General features: G+C 42.0%; 1 protein-coding gene across 2 annotated transcripts in view; it reads left to right on the top strand.

The window, feature by feature from the left end:
- Nucleotides 1-22,297, top strand: part of LOC133402979 (transcriptional enhancer factor TEF-1-like) — a 71,075-nt gene that overhangs the window by 23,311 nt on the left and 25,467 nt on the right. For both annotated transcript variants that reach the window (XM_061677379.1, XM_061677378.1), the window contains exon 2: nt 14,232-14,591. In XM_061677379.1, the coding sequence (XP_061533363.1) occupies nt 14,387-14,591 (205 nt within the window). In that variant the 5' untranslated portion in view covers nt 14,232-14,386. The remainder of the gene's footprint in view (nt 1-14,231; nt 14,592-22,297) is intronic.

The raw sequence follows: 22,297 nt of genomic DNA, 5'->3' as shown, positions 1-22,297 counted from the left end.
CAGCTATAAAATATTCCTACATGAGTATGGACACACACACACCAATGTCTTTCTTGGCAATACTCCTAAATTCACACTTATTAAATGTGGCTGGTTTACCTCCGCTGGCCTCTTTAATCTTATGACAGATACTGTATTGTTTTGTGTCGTTGTATGTGTGTGTACGAGACGTGTTCACCCCCACTCTATCCAAAAGGAAAAGGCAAGATAATGATTCGCTGACTCAGCAAAAAAGTAGATGTTGACAAGAGAAAAGAGTTAAACCTTCCCATCACATTTCACACGAAGTAAGCCAATCATTGTTTCGGTGTGCAGTTGGGGACCAATTGCCGTGTGTGGGCTTCAATGCTAAGGAAGACGTGTATAATGATTGTGCTATGAATCAAAGCCGCCTCACCATGATAAAAACAAGGGTCTCACTTGTAGAATTAGGATAGTATTAGCATAGAAGAAATAATTGTTTACTTGTTTTTTTCCCCACTAATGCCCACTGCTTCTGAAAACATCAGTTCTAAATAAGGAATTAACAAAATATTATTATTTTTTTTATACACCAACCGTACAGATCCATATCATATGTAAAAGTATTGAGGCACCTGCCCATTATACAGTACATGAATTAGCAAATAAAAAAGCTATATAGGCTATATACAGCATAAGACCTTTAACAGGATTTTGTGGAATTTTTGTCCATTCACCCAGATGCATGCCCATTTGTGAGATCAGAGCTCTTGGATGTTGGAGTAGAAGGCCTTTTTTTTGTCCTGTTCCGCTTTCAGGTCAAGCAGAATGGAAAATCTGTATCTCTTTCATGGCGGAACAGTTTTACTGTGTCACAGTGGAGTTTTTAAGCTTCCATGTGGTATTGTCGGTACCCCGCTACCCACCCGTGAGGTCTTGCACGCTGCCAGAACTAAGACAAGAACGTGTAAAATCCTCTCGGACCCGCCACATCCCGGTCACCAGTTCTTCCAGCTCCTTCCCTCAGGTAGGCGCTACTAATCAATGCAAACTAGAACTAGCAGACATTCCAACAGCTTATTCCCTCTTGCGATCAATTTCTTAAACACTTAACCTACAATTCCATTACAACATGCTGGCAATTTTTTGACTTGCGTTTGTTGTCACATTTCTGTGGGGCCAATTATACATTACATTGTCCCATATTATCGCACTACTCGCTTGAAGTCTCGGCGCCATTTGCACAATGGTCATTGCACTGGACTATTGCAATATCAGTCTTTCGAACTGCTCTAAGTGCTAGAGGACTGCATCTTTTTGCACAATTGTAAAAAAAAAAAAAAAAATGTACCGGCATTACCAGATAACTAGCAACCCTTTATTGCTCAGTGACTGTTTTTTGTCAATGTCTTTATGTCTCAAAAGTGTTCTCTGTCAATTGACTCTCTGTTGTTGTACTAGAGTGGCTCCAACTACCGGAGACAAATTCCTTGTGTGTTTTTTGGACATAGTTGCCAAAAAAAGATGATTCTGATCTGATTATAATTGAGGTTCAATGAGAATCAGACTTGATGAGTCGAACAGAACAAAGTTTCTAGAAGGGAGAGAGAAACAAAGACAAAAGACAAAGCACTAATTGTAAACAGGATGAGAGAAGTAAATCTTTACATTATCTCCAACAATGACACATTAAATATGAGTGTTGCATGGGGCTGTAATGCTACACCCTGTGAGGGAAGGACAGGACAAGGTAGAACAGGACAACTGAAGTGTGGTGGCATTCATTATGTGAATTATAAAAGTCTACAGAACGAGAGTATAAGTGAGGGGATACACAAGCGATTTGCATATTCACGAGTTATTTGTCGCAGTAAGTGCGGGACCCCACACCAAGTGAAAGAGTCCTAGGGGTGTGTGTCTGTGGATACATGCAAGTGAATTGATACCGTTTTACATGCAAAAAGACTGACAGAAGTGTCCTGTAATTGCTGTGGCTGCAGACTGAGGATCCCACCCAATCAATAGAGGGACGGGCTAAGGCCCAGGGGTCCACCCGAGAGCAGCCCGTCAGACGGAACACGTCCCACACCGAGGGAACCAGGGTGGTCCGCCGGCCCCACCGAGGCGCCACGACAACCGGCCATCCAGTGGGGGCCGCAGGGACCCAATGCAACCCCTCCAGCCAAATCCCCCACCCCACCCGCCGCCCCACATGCCCCTCCAACCCCAGGAGAGCAAGACGCTCCCCAACCCGCAGGGCCCGCAATGCAGCCAGTCCCCACCCAGCCTGAGAGCGGGAGAGTGTCCCTTGTTTGTTGGAAAGGAGGGCAAATAGGGGCACCCAACAAGGGAACGATAATGGGGGGGAACCAAGGAGCAGCCGTGGGCCATGAAAGGTCAGCCCCAACACCAAGCAGTCATCCAGCCTGGGGGGCCCGGGTCAGGAGGACCGCCATGCAAGTAAGTGAGACCCACCTCCCCCCCTGTTACTATGACTGCCAGGTCCCCGACTGGCAGTCATTGGCCCTACCCCGTGTATCAGTGCCCCCCGAGTGGTGTGTTGCATTAAAATCTGGAGAGGTCAGTGAGCTGAGGGGGTGGGGGGGGGAGGGCTGCCAGGCACTACTGCCTAACAGCCAAACACCCCCCTCCCGCCCCACCCATGACCCACCGCCCCCCCAGAGATAGGTGTATGTGGTGCATTAAAACATGGGGAGTGTGTGTGATGCATTTAAAATCCAGGGGGGCAGGCAGGGCGGAGGGGCAGTGCGCACGGACCAGGAAACAGCACAGACGTGCTGAAACCCGATCCGACACCCACACCCTCCCGATCCCATACCAGTCCACCAGGAACCCTTTAATATGTGTATGTGCCCAGATGTGTTTAGTGAGAAAAATATATACAGGAAGTCCTATGATTTACGAATGAGTTCCGTTCCTACGCTGGCGACGTAGCCCGAATTTCCGCATAAGTCGGATTTCACTGTTAAAGTCGAAACTTACGTTAAAATACTTCTGTTACGGGTATTGTCCCACGTGATTGTGACAGCAAGCTCAGTGTGTGGGGGCATGTGCGTCGATGCGCGAGTGAGACGGGACTGTGAAGGAGGAAGGAGTGCTCGCAGATGCGAGTGTGTACAGTGGCAAGTGTAGTGACGGCGACTTGCGGAGGACCCGTTGACGTTGAATGTGCAGAGGAGCTAATAAAGCCATTAAAGCAGCAAATCGGTGCTTCGTGCCTTTATTGTTGCTGCCACCCAGCTCAGCTGTGCAACGAGAGAAGGGTGTTAACCCCGAGGAGGACAACCTCGGCACTGGAGAAGGCGTCTCCCCTGCGTAGGTCGAGTACGTCGTACCTCGGACTTCCTGTACAGTGAATGGTGTGAGTGTGTGCTAAGTGAGTGATTAAGAGGCATGGCTCCCGCAGGTCGGGCCCATTAGGCCGGACAACCACAGACGAAGAGGGCAATCCCTCCCAGACCCGCAGCAACCCCCCCCCCCCCCTCCCCCCCGCCAGCACCCACTACCCGCCCCTGAGCGTGGGAAGTGGAACCCTCCCCAAACCAGGCAGGGAAAAGAACCCCACAGCAGGCCCCACAGCCTGCAAGGACCTGCCCGGCTCCCCCACGGGAAGAGGAAGAGGCGACCACAGCGGGACGCACGGAACAGAGAGAAGAGGAGGAAGCAGGCCCGAGGAGCGACAGGGGAGCCCCACCGCCCCCACCAGCAGCCAGCACATCTGCCTCACAGTTCTGGGGACCGGGTTTCAAATCCCGGCCTCGCCTGTGTGGTGTTTGCATGTTCTCTCCGTGCCTGGGTGGGTTTTCTCCGGGCACTCCGGTTTCCTCCCACATCCCAAAAATATGCGTGGTAGGTTGATTGAAGACTCGAAATTGCCCGTCGGTGCGAATGTAAGTGCGAATGGTTGTTTGTTTCTATGTGCCCTGCCATTGGCTGGCGACCGGTTCAGGGTGTACTCCGCTTCCCGTCCGTAGATAGCTGGGATAGGCTCCAGCAGCCCGCGATCCTAGTGAGGGTAAGCGGTAAAGAAAATGGATGGATGTATGATATATCATTCTCAAGTTAAGTACTGGTAGGGTCCATCATCTGACTTCTTAATTAATCATCAATTGAATCATCAGTTAAGCGAAATACCGCTCCACATCTAAACAAGGTAAAACAGCATTTGAGAATAATAGAAACCGTTCCATGTTGACTGTCCCTCAAAAGCCTGTTAATGTATTTATCAGTTGGCCCTTTCATGTGTGCGCTGGTGATGTTACTCTCCTCCACTTTTGACTTTTCAAGGATACGTGTCCTCACATGATGCTGTGTTCAGTTCACACTCCATAAAAGGGGGTAGTGTTGTAAGATGGCACAACCACCACATTTTGTTGTGTCTATGGCTGGTTGATTTAACTCTTTTAAGAACATCAGCATGGCTGCTGTTTATGACCTATGACAAGAAGTGTGTGAATTGCAATTAGCCTCATTTGACCAAAGTCCTCACAGTCCACTACTGAACTCTGTTCCCTTTTAAAGGTTTGCCTGCAACAAACTGTATGTTTTGGGCATTTTTCCTTTTTTTAAAAAAATACATGAACAGTGTTTTGGAGCCTGAAAATGCTAACGTTTGGAAATGGTTCTTGAATTGAGGGGTTTTGGAAATGAACGTTTTAAAAACGTCACGTGAAAATGGAGGAACATTAAAGATAGATAGATACAGTAGATAGACCGACAGATTATTTTTCCATAAGGGAAAATCAATGTTTACTGATTAAACTAATCACTAAACTAAAACTACATTTAAAAACTAAACACTAGAGGTGTAACAATTCGTTTTAGCAACAATTCGATACATATCGCGATTTGTTGTTGTTGATTTTATTCAAGCACGATATTATTTCATTTCGAAAATATGATCTGAAACGACTCAGTAGCTGGAAATCGATTCAGTAATTATTGAGCCGAAAGTTTAGCCAGTGTAAAGGCTTCTTTCTACTCGCCCGGGTGGCGACTGTGATGACGTCTCTGCGGCTATCCTGCGTGCAGATTGCCTTTATACTCGAGCACAACCCACGCTCGCTTTTTTGAAAATGTGCTGCAGTTGTCCTCCAAGTGGGGGGTGTCGCTGCGGCTGGTATTTGCTCGGACACCACAGGGTGGAGTTTCCTCTGCATTTTATGGCCAATTCCGGTAGCCGTTTTTACTTTTCGTAACAAGGAACAAAGCAACAAAAGTGGCGACCGTGGAACAGTGCCTGCTAGAACAAATGGACCTAGATGACCAGGTGATGCGTTTAATTATATTGCAAAATTGATCAAGAAGGCGGCGGCATAGGTGGTATGTGCAGCCACTAAATGAAAGTCGGGATGGCGGTATTGAGGAACAAAGGTGAAAGCTGAGTACGTCATCACAGCATGTGACTAAAACGGACCAATCAGGAGAGATGATCTCCACGGCATTCTGCGCGCGGTGACAATTTGTGCCATGTGCGTGTGAAGTGTCGCATAGGCGCCGCCACCCAATGCATCGGTCACGTGATGCACGTGATTTTCCTGCTGTACCTGTACTGCTTTGCAATAAAACAAAGGGGAAAACAGCAACTTATTATTATTGATATTCTTCAAGATACAGTTGTACTGGTTCGGACAGTTTTTTCCTCAAAAAGATATGTATTTGGTGTTAGAATTATAACAGGGGGTACTTGGAAAAACGTCTCCACTGTAAGGAGTCCCTGGCTCGACCCAGAATCCTTATTCTAAACAGTCCAATAATAATACTTTTAGCAAAGCAAAGCAAATGTATTGATATAGCGCATGTCATACACAAACTAACTCAATGTGCTTTACATGATTAAAAACATTTAAAAACAAAGAAAAAACTAAATGTACAATTAAAACAGCGTAAAGTGGAAGAAATATCATTTAAAAGTGGAAATGCTCTAAAAAGCATGAGAAAAAAAGAAGAGTTTTTATCCTGGACTGAAAAGCATTAACACTTGGGGCTGACATCACTTCTGTTGGCACATTTGTGTGCAGCAGAATAGCTAAATGCTCCTTCACCATGTTTGCTTTGGACTCTATGCTCCACTGTTTGACCTGAGTCTAGATCTCGGAGCCCTACTGGGTTTATATTCGATGAGTATTTATTCTATGTATTCAGGACTAAACCATTTAGTGACTTATAGAGCAGAATTAGAACTTTAAAATCTATTCTAAAGCTGACTGGGAGCCAGTGTAAAGACTTTAGAATTGGAGTAATATGGTCTCACCTCTGCTCTGGTCAGAACCTGAGCTGCAGCATTCTGAATGAGCTGTAGCTGTTTAATGCTCTTTTGGGAGAGTCCAGTCAGAAGACCATTACAATAGTCAAGTATACTTGAGATAAAAGCATGGATGAGCTTCTCCTGGTCTGCTTGGCACATGCAAGAAGCCTTCACTCTGGATTTGTTGTTCAGACAGTAGAAGGCAGTTTTAGTAATTGATTTGATATGACTGTTGAAAGTCAGGTCGGATTTACATCTCGGCGAATAGAAATTCCGATATGATTGACACATGCATCCACTTCTGAGCCGCTTCTCCTCACTAGGGTCGTGCGCGTGCTGGAGCCTATCCCAGCTATCATCGGGCAGGAGGCGGGGTACGCCCTGAACTGGTTGCCAGCCAATTGCAGGGCACATACAAACAAACAACCATCCGCCCTCACATGCACACCTACGGGCAATTTGTCAATCAACCTAGCATGCATGTTTTTGGGATGTGGGAGGAAACCGGAGTGCCCGGAGAAAACCCACGCAGGCACGGGGAGAATGTGAAAACTCCCCATAGGCGAGGCTGGGTATCGAACCCCGGTCCTCAGAACTGTGAGGCAGATGCTCTAACCAGTCGTCCACGTGCTGCCTGGGTTATTTCTAATCATTTCTTTAAAGAAGTGGTTGTGACACTGAAATATGCAGAGTTGAGAGACTTTTATTTTGAAATGCCACATCAGATTTGGATGGGACCACTTTTGTTGGAGACCTGGGGTGGTGTAGTGTCCCCCAGAACTGGACTGGTTTGTGATACCGAAAGGATTATTTTTGTTACTTTTTGAAAAATCAGTATGCATTGATATCCACAAATTAGTTTCAGGCTTTTATTTTGAAGGTGGCTTATTACCGTAATGCCTAGCATACACAAAACTTAGGTTGGCCGGCTCGACCCCTTTTCGAGTGGAGGCTGGCTTTGACCACACTAAATTACTGCAAGAACCCCTTGACGGTTAATTCTACCATCCAGTTGGCATATTTCATTCGATTACCAACCAATTTATTGTCATAATGTCAACAAAATGACAAATGATGAGGTAAAAGATAATGGCTAAAACTACAAGTTATGTTAAAACATAAGTAACTCGTTTATGTTCAATTTACTGCATGTTTGAATTTGTCTCCCACTCTGGTGTAGTGTTACTCGCTGGTGTGGAACTTGACTCACACATGCAACGTAAATCAATTCCCTTGTCTATAAAGTGGAATGAAATGTATCTGTCAAAAAAGGTCAAAGTCAAAAGCCATTACAAGTATAGTAAAAACAGAAAACAAAAAAATATTCCCTTGATTCAAGATGCATTAAAATACATCGACAGCCCTCTGCATCCTGATCGAATTGTGAGGTGGTGAGAGATTCCTACCTTTAGTGGGGACGTGACTGCTTTCTTCTTTATTTGTCAATCAGCAGCCTACAATCATATCCTCGATTTTCACCAAGCATCACGGTTCACATCAGTTTGATGTTGTATGGATTGTGCTGTTCTAGACTGTTGATCCCAAGTATTTAAAGTCCTCCACCCTCACTATCTCTTCCCCCTCCACCCCTCTCATTCATTCGTCACACCTACAGCACACCTCACCACTGTTATGCTGCCTTCATACATGTCCTGTACTATTCTAACTTACTTCTCTGCCACTTTTGACTTCCACATGCAGTACCACAGTTCCTCTCTGGGTACTTTGTCATAGGCTTTCTCGAGATCTACAATTACACAATGTAGCTTTTTCTGACTTTCTCTGTACTTCTTCATCAACAACCTCAAGACAAATAATGCATCTGTGGTACTCTTTCTGGGCATGAAACCATACTGTTGCTCACAAATAATCACTTCTGTCCTGATTCTACCCTCACTACTCTTTCCAATAAATTGATTGTATGGCTCATCAACTTTATTCCTCTACAGTTCCCACAGCTCTGCACATCACCCTTTGTTCACACTGTCTGTTGATCATCACTCCCATGTGAAAAAAGAATAGAGGATAAGAAATTCCTGTACTTGGAAAAAAAAAATCCTGTCATAAGCAGCTACATACCAAAAAGAAGGAACTCAAATTGCTGGCTGTCGATTGTTGCTATTGTTTTGATATCTTCCATTTGTTTTCTTGGTTGTATGCTTTGGCAGGCCACGAGACACACCCATTTTTTTTTTCTCAGATGAAAACTGGTTACATTTGAAGTGCAGTGGATATGGAAAGTCTAAACACGCCTGTTCAAACGCCAGGTTTTTATGATATAAAAAAATTAGACCAAGGTAAAAGATAAAATTTTTCCCCACCATTAATTTGACCTATAACCTATACAACTCAATTGTATTCTTATAAAAATATTTTCAAGAAGGGAAGTAAAAAAAATTCTACTCCTTAGCCCATCCCCTTATCCCATCGTTTGAAGAGCTAAGGGGAAGGGGTAAATGGCCCTAGGAATTGGGACAACACATAGTCACACCCTGCTGGCTGTGTCGTAGCCAGACACAACAATTGTTTAGTAGACTTTACGCCGATCTGATCGATTTGATCGGTATCGGCCGATAATTAGCATTTTATGCTGATTGGCTTTCATGTCATAATTCGCCAATCCGATCAATAACCTCATCGATCGGCTCCGCACAAGACATTTAACTCCGCGTCTTCGCCGTGTATGAATCAAAAAGCTAGTTTATTTTTAGCCTTGTCACGTGTCTTGTGGTGCAGTATTGTAACTGACGGCCAATAAAGGTTTTTCAATCTTGTCGGTGAAAAAACATCGTCGGTGTGGGACTATTTTGCGGTGTCTCAGACAAACAACACCTAAGTTAGTTGCAGTCTGTTCACAACTGAAGTACGTCGTGGGGAACACCATCTAAATGCTTCAACACACCAAATTTGATCGGTCACCTAAAGAATGTACACGAGGAGGAGCATGCCGCGTTCAAGCAACGCAAGGTGGGGGGGACAAAACAAAAAAAACAAAAACAAAGGAAAAGTCAAATGGACGCAAACTCTGGCCAACAACCGTCCATATAGCCGCGATAGTGAGAAAGTTAGAGTAAGCATGTCATTAACAGTATTTGTTAAAGTAATTTAATTACAGTAAGTTAGCACCAATTATTTCTGTTATGTAATGTTGATTTGACCTACACAAGTATATACAATAAATTAACAAGTCATGTAAAGAGACACATTGCTCCATCTTGTGATCGGATCGGTGATCGTTTTTTTAAACTTGCTGATATAGCCGAGATCCAAGAGTTCTGCCACAAAAATCATGATCGTGTAAAGCCTATTGTTTACATTTGCAAGATGCCGTCTTGTGTCAAATGAATGTTCCTATTATTATACATTTTTATTTTTATTTGAATGTGTCTTTGTGCATTTTATAAAGGTGACTGGTATTTTAAAATTGTTTATCATAAATGTTTTCCTGCCAGGGCAGGGTACATACATTTCTATATTTTGTTTTTATCTACTCTAAAAACACATTTTTATAGAAGTTTTGACAAACTTTATGGCCTAATGTTGGCCAATAAATAACACCAACAACAACCATCACAAAACACATAAACAAACATTGGTAAACACACACAAAAAAGAAAATATCTCAAACAGAATAGAATAGAAAATATAGAAAACTTTGTCACTGTCACAGGAATATCTGTTGTCATTCTGGGACTGGGGATGTCGTTCTGGAGTGTTGTGTGCTGATGAAGAAGACTGTTGCCTTTTTGCGTCCCTGTGGAGGAAAAGGCGTCCGGTTATTTATTACGTTGACCTCATGTGTGTTTAGTTAACCCAATGTCAGACGAGGGTGTTCACGGGGAATCACAGCTAACGGCTTTACGCCGATGACATACTGCATTGCATGAGTGATCAGGTTACAGCTTAACGATATGGAAAGTGCACATCAAAGTATACTCAAACGCGACATTATTAGCAACGCTACATTAGCTACGTAGCTTCTGAATGTGACTTAGCTTTCTAACAATTCTTTCTAATCGTTCATAAAATGCAGTAGATTGTAGTGAAGAGCATTTGTTGTGAATTTGTCACCGTAGTCTGACGGTAGACTCGCGATACAATTCAAAACATGAATGCTATTTACGTTGATTAAAAACATGACTGTCATTAGTATGAATATCAATAATTTTGCTCAAATTTATGTACTTCTCCATTCCGCTGTCTCGTAAGCAAGATGTTCACCTGTCAGCGGGGGTGTAGTCCCATACCCCTCGCTTTCAAATGAGCGCCCTTACCACACTGAGTTTCAAGGGCCATACACCCCTTCGTCTTAGCCCTTCCCCGAGAAAATGAGATACCCCTTCATTCTCATGCACATGCAAAACCAAGGACTAAGATGAAGGGGAAGGGCTAAGTGGTACAATTGGGATGGGCCCTAAACCCAAATACATGTCAAAAGTTCTAGTATGGCTTTCCTGACGTTTTTGAATGTTATATTACAGTAGAATCCATGGTCCGCAGAGAACCGCCACAGCATCAAAGAACAGAAAAATTAATTTGATGCGTGTTAAACTTGCTCCCTTAGAGCCTAACTTGAGGTTCAGGGACAGACAGTACATCAGCAGTGGTTGAGATAATATTCTTGGATAAATTCTGTTTGAAAAACATGAGCTGTACCTGAACGATTTTTGCCTTGCAAATCTGTTAGGGAGGATGTTACCGTTCAGGTTGTAAGACAAATGAAAGCTCACGTGAATCAGCTTACATACTGAAATATTCAGCTGCTGAGTATGGTCCTTGATTTGAAGGCAAAAGTTGACTGCGTGCAAAATATTACATATTCAGAATAATTCGGTTTTATTCTCAAGGGAGCACTAAAGCATGACAAAAGTAGAATAAAAATGTTTGTTTTGTGGATTATGGGAAAACCCGACTTTATACAGTAGAACCTGTATGTGTGCATGTTGGAAGCAGTTAAAACAGATGCCGTCGAGTGGTCCAATAGAAGAACTCATGGAGGGAAAGGACTAGCTTGTTGTTATACTATAAGTACCAACAAGAACCCTGCTGCAACGCGTCTATGTGCTCTCAGTGTGCAAAAGAGATCAGAATTTTACATAATTAAAAGATGGGACTATGGAGGCTTTTAGCCATGGGCTTTATATGCAGATAAACCCATGCATGTATTTGGCTTGTAGGGAAGCTGTAACAAACTAGTAGGCTACACAAGAAGAAAAAGGAACACCAAGGGAGAACGTGAGGGTCCAAGGCAGCTGCAGGATTGTGGCTGGATGCCCTGCGTGTGTTCTGCTGACGGTTTGGCACTGAGACCATGAAGCCTGCTGTCCTGGCTGGAGTGTCCGAGGCCTCACTCACTAACTCACTCACTCACTTACACACACACACACACACACACAGAGTACAAGGGGTAACTCGGGGTATGAAGCCCAGTAGTCAGAGTTGATTGTTGTGTGACTAATGTTTCTCTCCAGCGTCCATCTGTTACTGGGCCCCTCTCATGCAAGAATCTCATGAAAACTCCTTTCTGCCCTCTTCAATAACTCCCTCATTATGAGCAATGCCAGACGAATTAAAAAAAAATAATAATAATAATAATTACAAGCTCTTCAGTAGTCATTTCTTATATCAACCTGATGCATTAAGTGGACAAAATCAAAGGTAGATAAAGGGTCGGTGTTGCATTAAAAACTTAATGTCTCCTCACACTGAGAGAGGTGTTTGAAGGCCATTGCTGGTAAAAATGTGCTCTGTGTTATGAATGTTAGCATGTGATTTACATACAGGAAGCGAATGAGACAAATACAATTAAAAAATCATGAATGCCGATCAGTGCTAGGTGTACAGTACCTAAAGTGTGCTTACGTCAGCTGCGATTGGTTTCAATAGTCCCGTGATCCTGATAGGATAATTTAGTTAAGTTATAAAATGGATGCAAAAATACCCAAAGAGGACAGATAGACGGGGCATATACATTATTCAGATCTTCAACCAAATTGAATGGATTTTTCCATGATACACAACAAGCAAAAAACAAAACCTTTATCCTTTATCTTATACTTACACAAATAGCGACACTTAATGCACTCCAAATTTTTTTGTCTTCTGACGTGAATCAGGGCAGGAAGCATACAATGTGTGTCAAATCCACTCGTTATAGGTTAATGAGAACTGAGTTTTTGGGTCATGTAACTAAAAAGAAGACTTAAAAGGGATTTATATGCTTTGATTCAGTCAATCCCTTCATAAATGTTAAATGTTGCAGCTTAAACGCTCATGATCAGCGCTTCATTTTTGCTCATCAATATTCTAACACATCTAAATCTATGATGACCGAAGTCTCTATTTCTTGCCTGTGACTACCACTGGAGGTGAGTGATGTCCACTGGGTGTTTTATCACTTGAAGACATGCAGCTGTGTATGCACACTGTCACTCACAGTGTCAGAGCAATGGAAACAACATGCAGCTTGCTGAATGAATGGATTGTTGTTTGAATGGAAAATGTTAGGGCAGGAGAGGAGATGGGATGGAAGTTAAGGGCAGGAATTTGGAGAGGAAACATAAATGGAAGTGAACAGAATGAGCACGGAAGGGGTACCGCAGGACAAACACCCGTAAAAACAGCACATCTCATCTATTACATGTTCTAGGGGAGTCCAGGTCATCTGATGTCCCCTTGCGGCGTTGTGTGTTCTTATTGAGTTATCATGCACCGCTGAAATGTGTGGACACTGTTAAATGTAGCCAAATGGAACATGCTCCTGTTGCATATTTGTGCATGTAAGTGTTATTCTACAGCCTCTCCACTCCCCAACCAAAACACACACACACACACAAACAATTCAAACTGTGGCAAGGGACAGAGCATAGGAAGTGTGAACAGTTGAGCCCTGACAAAATGACGTTTGCCCAAGGAGCTGGCACTGCAATTGTGTGTGTGTGTATGTATGTATATACTACGCCAACCCTGCTGTTCACCGGAGGGGATTTTATGAGAATTGTAGGCAGCTGGCAACCCCCTTCATTTCTCCCCCTCCTTATCTGCTGGTTGCGATGTGTAGTGTTTGTTGCTCCACTTAATGTCATGTTGGAAGAAAATGAGCAATTTATTTTTTCTTCATGAAATAAAGCAATAATATGCCTCCAGCTGTGGCTGTGGTCTACTCTGCACTACAAAATGATTTCTTTATGGACTCTTGTGAGCCATACAGTAAATTCATCCAGTAAGAGTAGAAATTGACAACTAGGCGCAATTTATAGCAAGACATTTTGGTTTTAATAACGGCATCAATGAAGTCTGTAATCGGTTCAGGTGACATGTAAGGACAGTGTGGTGCACGTTTAGTGAAATGGGGCCATTGTCAATATTTGTATTTACTCCTGTGCTTTTGTTGACTTTCAAAACGTCTGCTACGAGTCTTATTCAGATCAGACAAGATGAAATAAGAACAACACAGCAGAATGCCGTTGGCTCCAGTCTGACTCGACTTGCCATTTTACCACAAATGCTGGATTATTATTTTTTAACCATGTTCATTCAGTGTCACAAACAACAATTAAACTCTTGTAGTAACAGTAGATGAGCTTCAGCAACAACACAAGTCAGCTGAATGTCATCATTTGTACTATGTTGTACTTATCGTTCAGGAACAACATCCATCTTCAGAGTTCTTCAAAGTTAACCTTTATTTTGAACTGTAACATTGCTGTAAGTCGAACCAGATGCCGGTCGTGGGCACCAGTGACCCTTTACTATCTTGCTTGGAGGATACCCATATTGGGAAACTGGCCTTCATTGTCACTAAAAGAAGTTGAAAATCTAATTCTAGTTGTAATACTATTGCAATGACAGAATTCATCTGCCTACAGGCAGATATACTGTACTGACATACCAGACATAGTAACTACAAAATAACAATGATAAATGACCATTTTGAGTCATTTGAGCTGTCAATTTTCTCTGCATAGCTTAAACATTTCTTTCCTTTGTCTTGTTTCCATAGGCTTCCTCGCACCTGCCCTGGGATTTTTAGAAACGTTTCTCTTTTCTATGGTTTGCCAGCCAATTTTTGTGGAATATTTCGGATCTTAAGCAATTTGGGGCTACCCTTGTGCACTGACTTGTGCACTGACCACAAACCGAACATTAGCTGCCAGGATGGAACGCAGCAGTTGGAGTGGCAGTGAGAGTCCCGGGGACGACATAGACAGACTGAGTGACTCCGGTGGGGACAAGACAATGGACGGAGACCCTGAGGGAGTGTGGAGCCCTGACATTGAGCAAAGCTTCCAAGAAGCCCTTGCCATTTACCCGCCATGCGGAAGAAGGAAGATTATACTGTCAGACGAAGGAAAGATGTATGGTAAGTGCTAATAAACAGGACATGTTGTTCAATCACTTCAGGAGAAATGGTCATTCATAAAATGTAGTGTTTGATCGGTCATCCCAAACAAAAGCCTCCTTTGCCTTCATGAAGAAAAAAACTGGTTAATTAATTACTATGATACTCCCATCCAATTACAAGCAGCAACTGCCAGCGTAGTTCATTGATGTTCCGCTGTTGTTCACATACGGACATAAAAGAGTTAATTGCTTAGTCCATTTAAAATCTGTTGCTAGCTCTGTGGCTAACCAAAACAGCAGCACCTACCAAGGCAGTCACTCAAATAATTAGTGTGTAGAGTCTTGGCAGCCACCTGGATGTTAGTTCCTCTCAGCGTGTTACACTGAGTAACCTGTTCCTGGGGCTGAAATTTGGCCATTACAAAACGCTCAACGATAGTACTGGTTTGGTCCTAAATTCCTTTCTCGTTGTATCTGTTAGGGCTGCACGATTTTGGAAAAACATCGACATGCGACTGCATCTTTTTTTTAATTTTTTTTGTTACTGCAATATATACAGTAGAACCTCGAGAAAACTGACCGCGATATAGCGGATGTCCGATAAAATGGATTGTCGGGACTGAACATTGTGTCCAAAAATTGTTTCCATTTTTCACTTAAAATGCCATTGACAAGACTGTTAGTTCCAGAATTGACCGCTGTTGTTTACTGGTGCTGTGGAGCAATGCGGGCAGAGAATGGGACTGACATATTTCCAGGTCACAGATATACAATATGACTAGACATGCCTCCCGTGCCTATGTCACGGCCATGTCATGATGGTAGTATCGATTGTGCTGTAGAGTTGTGAGAGAGAGAGAGAGAGAGAGAGAGAGAGAGACAGTGTTAACTCTGAGCAATACAAAAGTCTGGAACACGCCATTTTTGGTACAGTAAAGCTGTTTTGTCAGGCAGTTTGCCTTTGGCAACATATTTGGATCTAGGAAGCACACTAATTCCTCACACCTCATGAAAGTGACTTGCCTAATATGTAAGGCTGGGTGATTATGGAAAAAGTAATGATCATGATTAGTTTGATGGATATTGAAATCACAATTAAGAAACTTAGTATTTGTTTGACTACCGAAACAATATTCTGGCATATACAATATTCTGGGATTTTAGCAAGTAGAAATAACATTGGTAATCCTAATTGACCTAAAAAAGGAAATTTTTGTCTGATTTCATGTCAGACAATCAGGGGGAAAAAAGCATTTGCGTCTTTTTATACAAAGCCATGACCATGATCTGTTGTTCCTGCTGTATGCTTCTTTGCATCTTGGGGGCAGTGTGGTGCGTTGCATGCATGGAGCTGCATATTAGAGTAACCTACAAAAAAAAAAAGTAAAAGAAAAAGTTGCAATAAAACTTTATTAAACTTTTTTTTCACAAATTACATATATATATATATATATATATGACCTTTGATATTGTTATACTGTCCCTCTGTATGTGTTACTACAGCGTTTGTATGTAAATATTCGTTATTTGAAAATAAATCCCTCCCATTATCTAATGCTAATGTTAGCTAGCCTGTTTGTTTTGGAGGTTATGTTGATAGTGGGTGTGTGAATAATGACTGTAAAAGGGCAGTTAAAATTTCTATTAAGTATTGCTATTAAGTAAACGTCCATTCATTCCAACAGTTTCCAAGAACATCCAATATAGTCTACATTAACATTGTCCACATAACTTTCCACTTTTGTTAGGAACTTGGGGTGATTGCGGTATCTTGTATGCGTCTATGTTTACCCCGGTTTCTATGTGGTTGTGGTCTCTACAATGAGAGAAACAAAGAACAATCACTAACTGAAGAGAGCGATTACTAAGTTAAGGTGTTAATGTGCTTACCACTATAAACTACACAGAAAATAAGGCACATTAAATAAGGGCAAATAGGCATTTAGCTGACAATCACTAATGCTAACGCAGCGCAACAAGACCTGTAGCAGAAGGACTTAACTTCACCAACTTACAATGAACAAGAAGTGGCGCTCCCACTCACCTCTCATGGACGCACACTCGGTAAAGGAACACAGACACTTCTCGCTCCTAACTGACAGGTGATAAATCTACTGCGTCACACTAATTAGCAACATGACCGCTCACAGTGCCGCTATCTCTCTTTTCTTTCTCGCTCACCCGCTTGCACACGCGAGCCACGAAGGACCCAAACATAGCTGGCTGAACATCGCCTGTTTGAAACATACAAATATGTATACTTTCAATAGGGGTTTCCATTGACTAATAGCGTAAGATGGCGATTTCTAAAGCGATGTGTCTTGTATTTAAATATCCGATGTGTGTAACTCTTTTTGTTGTGCGTTTATTTTTTACTGTAAACTCCAAATGAGTTGTCAATAAACCACTTAAAGCCAGCTCAGGGTAGGCGGAAGAACATGCGTCACACGCTTGCTGCAAGCAACACAGGGTGCATTCAGGGTGCAATTAACAACGCAGTAACATACTAAATACACAACCCGTGCCGCTGCACATTAATTGTTTTTCTTCGATTATAACGTTGTTGTTTTTTTATTGTTAGAAGCCAACATTGAAATCACAATTAAATTTCAATCAATCGCCCAGCTCTACTATGATGAGTACTGTACGTCAACAATGCCACCATGACCAAGCACATTGGCATGATAAGTTTGAATAAAATATTAAACTTTCAAAAAATTTCAAGCTTTTTCTTATATTTATTTACAATAACTTTGTACTGCACTGGGCGTTTTAGGCCACAAACAAACCTACATAATAATTCTGTACTGTACAGTAATGTGGGTGCATATGGCCTCAAAAAAAAAAAAGCTATACCTGCCGATTCCCCCCCCCCCCCCCCATTACTCCATTCTTTCGAGGTTTCACAGTATTGCGATGTGGTAAAAAACAGGAAAACATATTTGTGACATGAAAACCAGCACGCAGTTTTCATTTTCATGGAGTGAGGAGAAGCGGTACAGAAAATGGATGGATGGATGTATTTTTTTTGACAGTTTATAATACCTTCAGTAGAAAATAAACTATGCTCAACAGAGCACAGAAGTAAATTGGGTACGGAAAGTATTCAGACCCCCTTAATTTTTTCACTCTTTTTTTTTTTTATATTGCATTTGCTAAAATCATTTAAGTTCATTTTTTCCCACATTAATGTACACACAGCACCTCATGTTGAACTGAATTGTTGAATTTTTTGCAGATTTATTAAAAAAGAAAAACTGAAATATCACACAGCCATAAGTATTCAGACCCTTTGCTCAGTATTTAGTAGAAGCATCCTTTTGAGCTAATACAGCCATGGGTCTTTTTGGGAAGATGCAACAAGTTTTTCCACACCTGTATTTGGGGATCATCTGCCATTCCTCCTTACCTCTCCAGTTCTGTCAGGTTGGATGGTGAACATTGGTGGGCATGAATCCTCACTAAACCACGGATGTTGTACAAACCCCAATTCCAAAGAAGTTGGGAGCTTGTTTAAAATGTAAATAAAAACAGAATACAATGATTTGCAAATCCTTTTCAACCCATATTCAATTGAATATGCTACAAAGACATTTTTAATGTTCAAACTGATAAACATTTGTTTTTTTAGCAAGTATTCACTCATTTTGAATTTGGTGCCTGTAACACATTCCACTTTGTTAGATCACCATTCCTTTTAACACTCAATAAGCGTCTGGGGAAAAAAAGACACTAACTGGTGAAGCGTTGTAGGTGGAATTCTTTCCGATTCTTGCTTGATGTACAACTTCAATTGCCCAACAGTCTGGGGTTTCTATTGTCGTATTTTGTGCTTCATAATGCGCCACACATTTACAATGGGAGACAAGTCTGGACTGCTGGTAAGCCAGTCTAGTACTCACATTCTTTTACTACAAAGCCACGCTATTTTAACACATGCAGAATGTGGCTTGGCAATATATTGCTCAAATAAGCAGGGACTTTGCTTGGATGGCAGCATATGTTGCTCCAAAAACTGTATGTAACTTTCAGCATTAAGGGTGCCTTCACGGATGTGCAAGTAGTCCTGATTTATATATAGAGAAGCTCGATTTGATTGATATTTTATTAAAGCTCGATATGGAAAAAGGGGATCATGGATTTTATTTTCTATCCTTTTGGCTACTCTGTGAAACGTCTGTCAACATGGAGGAGAAGATGCTTGTGACTAGCGAGCCATAAATAGTCCCAAAAAGGGCATGTCTATCATTTCAAAACAACCGCAGTCTGCAAAAAGGTATATAAAAGATGTTACGACTAAGACAGGCATATCCTTATAAAATCACAAGAAGATGAAGCATGTTATCGAGAGCGATGCATGTATCACATTAAAGAGACTCCTAGCTCCTTGCCACTCCTGTAAGGTAAACAAAACAATGTCGCAGAGCACATAGTGATCGTGGTGGCAGTTGAAGTGTTCGTGTTTTTGTGTTCACTCTGTGAATGTGGCAGGAAGATAACAAGATAGTAGTCACTGTCTGAGCTAACTGTTCCAGACAGTTGGGTTTGTACAGTGTGGCATTCTCTAGAATAGGGCTTGTATTTTAAAAAAATATTATTTTATTTACAGATCACCGCATTGTATTTGTTCCACGTGACGTAATGTTTCTTCTATCCGTCTACTTCTTCTTAAGTGCATCGCTGCCACCTAAGGGTTAAGGGATTAACACCTACAACAGAGCCAAACCCAAAGAAATTCATTAAAACAACAAATATTGAAGCTATAATTTATTTATTGCATAGAGTAATGATTATGTTGCACAGTGAAGCAGTATGCAGAATTATTTTTAACCAATTACATAATATAGTGCAATAACTGTCCCATGGTAATGTTCTTGTCATAATTTACAAATTGTTCTGGAAGTGAATTTCTATAGGTTGGCATCTCTGCAGTCGTTGCAGTTGATGATTAATTTGACTGATAATTGGCATCATGACTTCTTCGGGTTGTTTCGGCTTTCGATTTCGGCCTTGGGTTTCTCCTTTTCAGTTTTTTTGGTTTTGGTCAGGAATTTTCATCTCGGTGCATCACTAATTTTGAGATAATTATATTTTGAAATACCTTTAGGGAAAAGTAATTTATTTCTTTGTGATGTTTATAATTGTTTAATATACCTTCTTCATTATGTAAATCAATTTGGTCTGGTCCGGTTTTATACATTTGTAAACTTTATTGCAATAAATATCGAGTCATATTGAAAATCGACATTTGGGGAAAAAATTGTGACGTCAAATTTAGGCCATATCGCCCAGTGCAAGTTCACCATGCAGTAGGCACTAACACACCCATATACCATCACAGATGCTGGCTTTTGAACTTTGCACTGATAACCATCTGGATGGTCCTTTTCCTCTTTGGTTCAGAGGACGAGACGTCCATGATTTGACGTGGACTCATCAGACCACAGCACACTTTTCCGCTTTGGGTCAGTCCATCTCAGATGAGCTCAGGCCCAGAGAAGCCATCCAGCAGCTTTTCTGGGTGTTGTTGATATATGGCTTTCGCTTTATATGGTAGTTTTAACTTGCTTTTGTAGATGTAGTGATGAACTGTGTTAACTGACAATAGTTTTCCGAAGTGTTCCTGAGCCCTTGTGGCAATACCCTTTACAAAATACTACACTGTTTTTTTAAGGCAGTAGTAAGGCAGTATTTAAGGCAGATCTCTGAGAGATCGAAGATCATGGACATTCAATGTTGGTTTTTGGCCTTCCCGCTTACGTGCAGAGAATTTTCCAGATTTTCTGAATCTTTTGATAATATTATGGGCCATAGATGATGAAATCCCTAAATTTCTTGCCATTGTATGTTGGGAAATGTTGTTCTTAAACTGTTGGACTATTTGCTCACCCAGTTGTTCACAAAGTGGTGAATCTTGCCCCATCCTCGCTTGTGAACAGCTGAACCATTCGGGGAAGCTTCTTTTATACCTAATCATGACACTCACCTGTTTCTAATTAACCTGTTCACCTGTGGAATGTTCTAAACAGGTCTTTTTGAGCATTCCTCAACATTCCCAGGCTTTTGTTGCCACTGTCCCATATTTTTTTGGAACGTGTTGCAGGCATCAAAATTTAAAATGATAGAATATTTCTAAAAAAAAACAATAACTTTCAATAACTGATGATAGTTTTCTGAAGTATTCCTGTGCCCATATGGCAATAGCCTTGCCAGTTTTTGATGCAGTGCCGCCTTGCAACTTGCATGCAGCGATTTCTCCAGATTCGCTGAATCTCTTCATGATGTTAGAGATTGTGGAGGATGAAATCCCTGAATTCCTTGTGATTTTATGTTGAGAAACGGTCTTAAACTGTTGGACTTTTTGATCACGCAGTTGTTCACAAAGTGGTGAGCCTCGCCCCATCCTTTCTTGTGAACAACTGAGCCTGTCGGGTATGCTCCTTTGATACCCAATCAGACTCACCTGTTTCCACTTAACCGCTTCACCTGTAGAATGTTCCAAACAGTTGTTTTTTGAGCATTCCACAACTTTCCCAGTCTTTTGTTGTCCCGGTCCCGGCTTTTTTGGAACGTGTTGCAGGGATCAAATTCTAAATGAGAGAATATTTCCAATGAGAGAATATTTGCAAAAATATATATTAATCAGTTTGAACATCAATTATGTTATGATCCTCAGAAGTACATGTACTGTAAAATGGCTGAAACTGACAAGGCGACATGCGAATATGACAGCGAGCCAGGCCACTAGTGCTCAGAATCGCCCACTAAAACCCCCTTCTGTTTTGAGCTTGCCGTCTAAGCCATAAATCCTCATAGACAAGTTCAAGCTGCTGCCTTTCCAGCTAGCCTGCTTCTACTTAGCTTGCTGGCTACCTAGCCACTCTAGCTTCACGCTGTGTTGGATCAACTTTCTCCAATTAAATCTGCCGCCGTGCTGTCTCCACCCTCTCCGACGATGGTTGCTTTTCCACTTCCATGGTTTCTGTGCAGCTCATTGGAGAGCTAGGCAAAATGCAAGTCTCCTTCAACACACACCTCATTTTTAGTGGAATGAGTCGATTTCATTTTTAGCACTATGGAACATCCATGTGTCTTGGTGGACTGCCCCCACCCTCATGCATTTCACTGAAGATGTCCAGAAAATGCACATGTATCGCAATCAAATGTACAATGTGCACTTCAAGTCCCTTGCTAAAAGCCTTTCGGCCGAAGACTGGATTGAGCTGCCAAGATTCAACTGGCGGTGTGAGGGAGAAGTTGCCCTAATCTCCATTTTTAGCCAGAGACACTGCTGATGCCCATACAGATGTGGACTGGGTGCCTTGCGAAGTAATGAAAAATCTGTGCAGGCACTTCGAGGATGATCACCAGGGGGGAAGTGAGACCATCCCATTCCAATTCTTCTGACACAAATTGATTTGGGCCATAAAGCTTCTTGTTGGGCAGAGACAACCAATACCTTTTTACAAGACCAGGAGCCATGACACACACCGAGGATTCCGACTGCTTTTGTGTCCATGCAAAGTTTTGTGGTGGAACATTTCCAGGCCGCATGAGCAAATAGCTACTTTATCGACCGTGTTAAACATGATGCACACTTGAGATGGACTAGCTGGATAATTCTCTTGGGAATGACATAATAGTCAATCGTACATTGTATCGTTTCCCCGAGAAGACTATGCACCTTGCCAAGGTCAGCAAAGTTTTTATGGCCTTTGAATGAGA

Source organism: Phycodurus eques, chromosome 5 (genome assembly GCF_024500275.1).
Source record: "Phycodurus eques isolate BA_2022a chromosome 5, UOR_Pequ_1.1, whole genome shotgun sequence".
Classification (NCBI taxonomy): domain Eukaryota; kingdom Metazoa; phylum Chordata; class Actinopteri; order Syngnathiformes; family Syngnathidae; genus Phycodurus; species Phycodurus eques.
This window is presented reverse-complemented; position numbering and strand designations above follow the sequence as displayed.